The sequence below is a fragment of the Cryptomeria japonica genome, chromosome 10 (assembly GCF_030272615.1).
Source record: "Cryptomeria japonica chromosome 10, Sugi_1.0, whole genome shotgun sequence".
NCBI lineage: Eukaryota > Viridiplantae > Streptophyta > Pinopsida > Cupressales > Cupressaceae > Cryptomeria > Cryptomeria japonica.
The window spans coordinates 656,845,101-656,852,068 of record NC_081414.1 but is presented as its reverse complement, the minus strand read 5'-3'; the positions used below and the strand labels follow the sequence as shown (position 1 = coordinate 656,852,068).

Genomic DNA, 6,968 nt, shown 5'->3' with positions numbered 1-6,968 from the left:
AGACACTCAACTAAGAGAGTGCACCAATTCAATATTTTTTTGAATAATCCTCTTATTAATTTTATCCAAATCCTCCATGATGAATCTAGAGGTTCCCTAGTTCTGTCTCTGATTCTTGGTTCTATTGCAAGGACCCGAGCTAGTATTCCCACCACCAGCACTCTGTCCACCCTCCAAGGCATTCATTTTCTGCCTTTCCCCCAAGGGAGGGTCAGTGCCGATGGTTCTAGTTCTATAGTCGGCTATCATGGAATTAATTTTCTCCAAACCATCAACACTATTTTCATCGCCTCCCTACTGATTTCCACCAGATTGTTCAGGTTTTCCTTGATATCACTCACATACTCTTCCAGCTTCTCAATTTTGTGCTCATGGATGACCTTTATAGTTTCAACATCTTGAGATATCTTCTGGATCATGCTCATGATCTTCTCAATTTTACTGGGCCCAATGGATTCCTTGAAAGCATTAATAATTCCCTTAATCCCATCTTTAAAGGATCCAATTTCCTTATCCACCCACTTCTGATAGTTCTCCTAACTTCTAGTAGCCTCCAAAAATAGATTTCCTAGCACCTTCACCTCCTTTTTCTCACCTTTATTTTCCTGATTCACAAACACCTATTTCTCATTACCCACATTTATGGGGATGTCCAACCTAATCTCGTGGTCCAGAAATTTAGACCCACTAAATTTGGTTAATTTCATTTTCTTTTTGGTGGGGGACTCCAGGTCTTGCATTTTCCTACTACTAGATTTGAACTTACTTGTCACCCACCTTGGAAGATTGGTTTTCCGGCTATTGTTAGTTCTCAGGGCCACCATAAACTCCCCTTCTTTCTTTGGTTTATACTTAGGGTCCTCTATATCCTTGATATCACACCAATCCATGGCAGTACCACTGTTATCCTCATCCATCTCCGTGTCAGAAACAAACTGCACATCAACATTAGAGAAGGAAATGTGGGTTTTATCCTTGGGGGAGGGTTTCACTTCATGAGCTTGGGTGTATTCCATAATCATCAAGATAAGCCCTTAATGAATCAAAGGGTTATCCTGGTTTTCAAAATGTTTAACTAAACTATTCTCCAAAGATGAAACCAAGTAGAAGGGGATGGAAATAATTCTATCATGCCTAAAATGATTGAAGATTGTAAAATGAGGCGTGAAAATTATAGCATATCTACCATCTAGGGTGATGTACCTCATGACGAATTCCGCCATATAAGCCCAGAGGGAAATCAACTCTTTCCTATTATAACCACCATCCACCATTTTTGTAACCCTCTATCGTTCCATTTCCTTATCATAAAAGGCAACAATAGCTTCCTCATTCGACTTCTTGTCTCTATATAATTTTCTACCTTTCATATCCAGACCAGTAATAGTGGTAACCAAGGTTTCATCGACATGAAACTCAGCATCGAAGGCAGTCAGCACAGCCTTATTCCAACCTTTGACAAAGCTTTCAGTAACAATGGCAAAATGACCATGCAGTCTCTCCAAAAAGGGCACCATCTCACCGTCATAAATTTCCTCCCAAACCTCCTTATTCTTCTGCCACTTATCATAGGTCATGGGTTCAAACCTATTCTTTTCACCTCCCATTCTATAGCTTGAGCAATTCAAACAACAAGACTCCAGAAAAACCAGAAGGAAATAAAACCAGAAACAGGGTAGACTGAAAGTTCTACAAATTTTCAAAGTGGTAATAATTCGAAATACCACCCCAACAGCTCCCGTCCCATCATAATATTTTATCATTAATTTTATTGGAAAGGGCGAAGATCTTAGCATCATTTCTTGCTAGGTCACACAAAATTTTTGAGAAAGTTTCCCTTCCTCTCCACCATTTACACGCCACATTATCAACCGCCAAGTTGACCAAATGATTCGTCGATTTTTTTCCTTCATTGAAAACATGCGAGATCTTGAAATCCTCCAGGTTGACAATCATTTCAAGGTAGTCCTTGATTAAGTTTGAAATAGTCCACCTAGGCACCGTGCATCCCATAATACATTTGAAAATGTTAAGCGAGTCACTTTCTAGCCAGACCCATTTGAACCCCTCCTTGCTCGCCATGTGTAGTCCTATGTAGGCGGTGTTGGCCTCTGCGAAATGGTTATTCTAGGTTCCCAAAGGGAGCGTCACTGCAGAGACCAGCAAACCCAAATGGTTCCTCGTCATTCCCCCACAGCTAGCCGGCCAAGGATTTCCTTTGGCTGCCCCTTCAATATTAATTTTGATCCACCCCAAAAGGGGTAGATTCCAAGAACCATTCTCTTTGGTATGTTTAGTATATCTAACCCTTGCCACAATCTATGAAAATTAATTGATTATTGTAATAAGTTGTAAGATTTCTTGAATCTATAAATGCATCTACAATGGCCTTGACCTAGTCATAAATGCTTAGGGTCAAGTATTCATTTGGGTATAGCTACTAATTGTTGTTGTGACACTATATTTTAAGAGATGTAAAATCTTGTTCATGACACCTCTAGGAATATAATTGATTAGGTTTAATTTAAGCCCAAAGTGTATAAGTATTATTCACTTTCAAAATAGTTGCAACACCATCTCAAGAAGGGCAAAATGTAGACACCTATTTTTGTGCATACCTAATTACATTTAATTTTACTTAATTAAAAATATATTATATATTTAAATAATTTCACCATATATCCCATTCTATCACAACCTTTAATTAATTATATATATTATTTATTTAATTATTTTATCTTTGGCTTGATCTCACTAGTTAAATAAATATTTATTTTATTGAATTAATTTTACAATTTAAATTTATTTCTTTATTATTGTCCATTCAATCCTACCTTTAAGTTGCTTACATGGATTGTAGTATTAAATTTCTATCAAGTGACAAGTGTCCCTTTCACATGTTTAATTAATCTAGACACTTCCCAAAAGTTAAACTAGCTTTTCATCTCATCCATTAGTTTTAAACAAAATCTCTTAATCTTAGCTCTTCACATAAGAATGTTGCTTTAATGCACTTCCCAACCCTAAATTATATCCATCATGTGACACTTGTCACATGGTCACAACTTTGAGTTTAACCCTAATCTTTACTCTAATTTTAGCCAAGCATTATCAATCTATCCCTTGATTTTATCTCTTGAGAATTCTATAAATTAGAGGCCTCTAACATTATTTACATATCTTCATTCATCATTATCTATGTTGTTCAATTTTCTATATAAATGTTATGTTCTTCCATGGTTATGCCTAAGAAATTTATATTTAATCTAACAAATCAAGTAAAATTGTGAGAAAATAGTTTATATTCATTTCTAATTGATTGTTAAATAATTTATTAATAACTCCTTAGAAATTCAATGAATGCAATAGTATTTCTAGTTACAAATATGCAATGTGTCAAAAATACGTAGATTTAAATTATTAAATAATAGTTACACAATGTTAAAATGCATTTAAGTTTTTACCTTAATCCTTGAACCTTGTATAGGTACAAGTGTTAGTTTGTTTAATTAATTTTACAATTCACTTTTAAAATCTTTTATCATTGCCCTTAATTTATTCACATGGATCATAATATATAATTGCCATCATGTGACAAGTGTCTCTCACATTTTTTAGTAACCTTGTCTAAATTCATTATATCTAGACACTTCTTCGAAGTCAAACAAACTTTTCATCTAATTCGTTCATTCCAAACTAACCCTCTTAATCCTAGCCATCCACATAAGGGTGTTGTCATAATGCAACTCCTAACCCTAAATAAAACTCATCTTGTGACACTTGTCTCATAACTCCAACTTTGATCTTAACCCTAATGTTCATTCAATCTTAACCATACATCATCAATGTAGCCTAGCGCTTGATTTTGCCTCTTGAGAATTCTATAAAGCAAAGGCCTCATACCTCATTTACATATCTTCTTCTATTATGATATTATGCTGTCCAATTTTCTATCTAAATCTTCTTCCATAGATTTATGCTGAAGAAATTTGTATCCAATCTTCAATTATCTTGTTGGGCTCAATCTACGGAGAAATAAATATTTTAGGTAAAGGTATCGTGTCTTTATTATTGATTTTAACCTACTTTTATGAAATGTGGTAAAGAAAAGATGTTACTGTGTAGTCCATGACAAAGAAATTATTCACCATCATATTTATTATAGTTTACCATCTTACAAGTACTGAAGTTATCTATGAGTTGTACTAATGCTTGTGTTGTTTCAGTGATTCCAAACAAAAAAATCCAATCAGGCATGGGAAGGAGAAAAAGGCTTTTAGATGAAGGTATTGTGTGTATTGCTATTATTCTCCACTTTTTTTACCTTTAATCTTTTATTCTCTTTCACATTGATTTTTTCTAAAAGACCATGCCAAGAAATTATTCACCAGCATATTTATTGTAATTTACCATTACAAACTTTAAATGTTAACCATCTTACAAGTGGAAAAGATATAATGCAATTCTAATTTGGAATCCTCATCTCATTTATTTTTGCACTGTCAATTTTCCTCCAGCTGTTGGTATTGGCTCTTTGATAAATTGGATTGGTCTTCTTCTTTATGTTCAGAACTTCTTTCCCAGTTCAGATCCTGGCCTATCATGTTTGCTTCCTCTTTTTATTCCTGTTTATGGACAATTGCCCCTTCAATCATCATAAGAGGTTATCTATGAACTCTATTCGTGTTTGTGCTATTGCAGTGGTTCCAAACACAAACATCCAATCAGAAATGACTTCAAAATCTAATGACCAAATTGTAGGTCAAGAACTCAAACTAAAGAAAAAAAAGGTTTTAGATAAAGGTATTATGTATTGCAATTATCTTTCATTTTATTCACTTTCAAATTTTTATTATATTTCATCAATCTTTTATTACCTTCCATCAGGATTATTAAGTGGGGCAAAGGCCATCAGAAGAAATTATTCACTGGACAAGTTTATATATTAACCATCTTATAAGTGGCAAAGTCATCTATGAATTGTGTAATTGCTGTGTTGATGCAGTGATTCCAAGCACAAAAATCAAATCAGGCACGGATTCAACAGCTAATGAGCAAATTGACCTGCGGCCTCAATTTGGGGCCACAAACTCTGCTGATGTAAGATTACGAATATTTGGCCCAAACAGAGAAGAGTATGATGGAAATCCTCTTGGCCTTCATTCTCAAACTCTTCAAACTTCGGACTTTTTTAAGGCTTTGTTATCAGAGCGCTGGTCTTCTAATATCCGACCATTTGAAATTGAGGTAACCACTGATCAATCCTTTGAGAACTATTTAAAATGCATCGAGATGATGTATTCTTCTACTTCTTCTCTCCGTTTTTCCAATGTGGATGAATGCCTGGCAATTCTATCTGTTGCTTCGGAATTGTTAGTGGATAAACTTATGCAACAATGCATGAGATATCTGGAAGCTGTTCGTTGGAACTCTGAGGAAGAGTCCAAAATTAGAAATCTATTGTCCTCTCTGAGTTTGAGCGTCCTGCCCGATCTGAATGCACGGCTTAATAAACAGAACAATAACTATTTAGAATTTGTCAGAGAGAATATCAAAGCAATGTTATATTTTCTTTCCAGTTGTGACTGTGCCGACAAGAAACAACCAATTATTCGAGGAGCGGTGGGCAAATTTATAGTAGAAAATTTGCAGGAAGATGAATCTTCAGGGATCGCAGAAATGTGCAGGCATATCATTTTAGAGGAATTTAAAGCTAACATTGAAATTGCTGTGACATCAAATACTGAAAAAAATCTGGCAGATGAGGAGCATTCTTATTTTGCCCTGCTGTGGCCCTTTACTCTAATTGAGCGCTGTGACGGGACGACAATGGAAGGCGCACTGAAGATATTATGTGAAGAAATGAAACTTGCCCACATAATAATGCAACCGCAAAAGCATTATACTGCAAGCAGGTACACGAAAATCATGCTGCCAATTCTGCTGGGATGTCTGGACGCTCTGGCAAACGGGAAGATAATTGCTGAACGAAAACTTCGTGTTGGTTTCCTTACAATATGGTTACCAGTAATGGCACGATTGCTTTGTCCAAATCTGTATTTCAACCACATCAGTGATAATGATGTTTTGAAGACCCAGCTTTGCAGAGGAGTGAGCAATGTGGTGGAAACCCTCCCTTTCGCTGATTGGAGAGGCATTTACAATATTTGGATAGATTGCTGCGCCAAATATTCTATTGACTTAAGGATACCATTTGCTTCTGGGTGCAAGGTACTGCATGAACATAAGTGAAAGGATTTTTGTTTTATAAAACATTTCGATAATAGATTATCATATCAGAAATGCAATTATTTTTGTCAATCAAGAACATTTATAATTGAAGTTTTGTGCGGACCGTAAATTGTGAAGGTTCTTGTGGTATTCTTGTTTGCATCTATAAGTATTAAACAATAAACTGGCAATTGTATGCTGATATTTTTCACATATATTATTTAGAAAAGAACTATATTAGAACTTGTTTTCAAATAGTTGTTTACCATATTAGTCCAAATAATCCATAAGTTGTTTATTTCATGATTTAGAAAGATACATAGCTTGTGCATCAATGATGTGACATCAAATTATCACTCCAAATATCAGATTTTTCCCCTAAAATGAGTATTTAATATTATGACAAACTTAAACTATTGTTAGTAGTAGCCGTATCTCTGAAATCATTTAAACAGAGAAAATGAGATACTTATCTTTCCTTCACAATGCTGACCTTTTAGGCAATGCTATTCTCTCTTCACAAATTCTGCTGTTCAAATCCAAAGCTCTCTTTGCTAACATTGCTATATCTTCTTCATCACGTTTGCTACTATACTGGTAAATCAAAGCAGTAAAATCTATTTCTGATTGCCAAATGTTGATTTATAAACAGAGAATATTACTAGTACACTTCCCCTTATTTTCAATCACACATGCTTCAGTATTTATCATTTCTAAATATAACTAAAGTCTTTAGT

The 6,968-nt window shown here is 34.8% G+C and overlaps 1 protein-coding gene across 1 annotated transcript; it reads left to right on the top strand.

Moving 5' to 3' along the window:
- The first annotated feature begins 4,255 nt into the window (after positions 1–4,255).
- LOC131859119 (BTB/POZ domain-containing protein At1g63850-like) lies at positions 4,256–6,252 on the top strand. Its single transcript, XM_059212661.1, has 3 exons — positions 4,256–4,286; positions 4,702–4,803; positions 5,006–6,252. The coding sequence occupies exons 1-3, from the start codon at positions 4,256–4,258 to the stop codon at positions 6,250–6,252; spliced, it is 1,380 nt and encodes a 459-aa protein (XP_059068644.1).
- Positions 6,253–6,968: the final 716 nt, after the last annotated feature.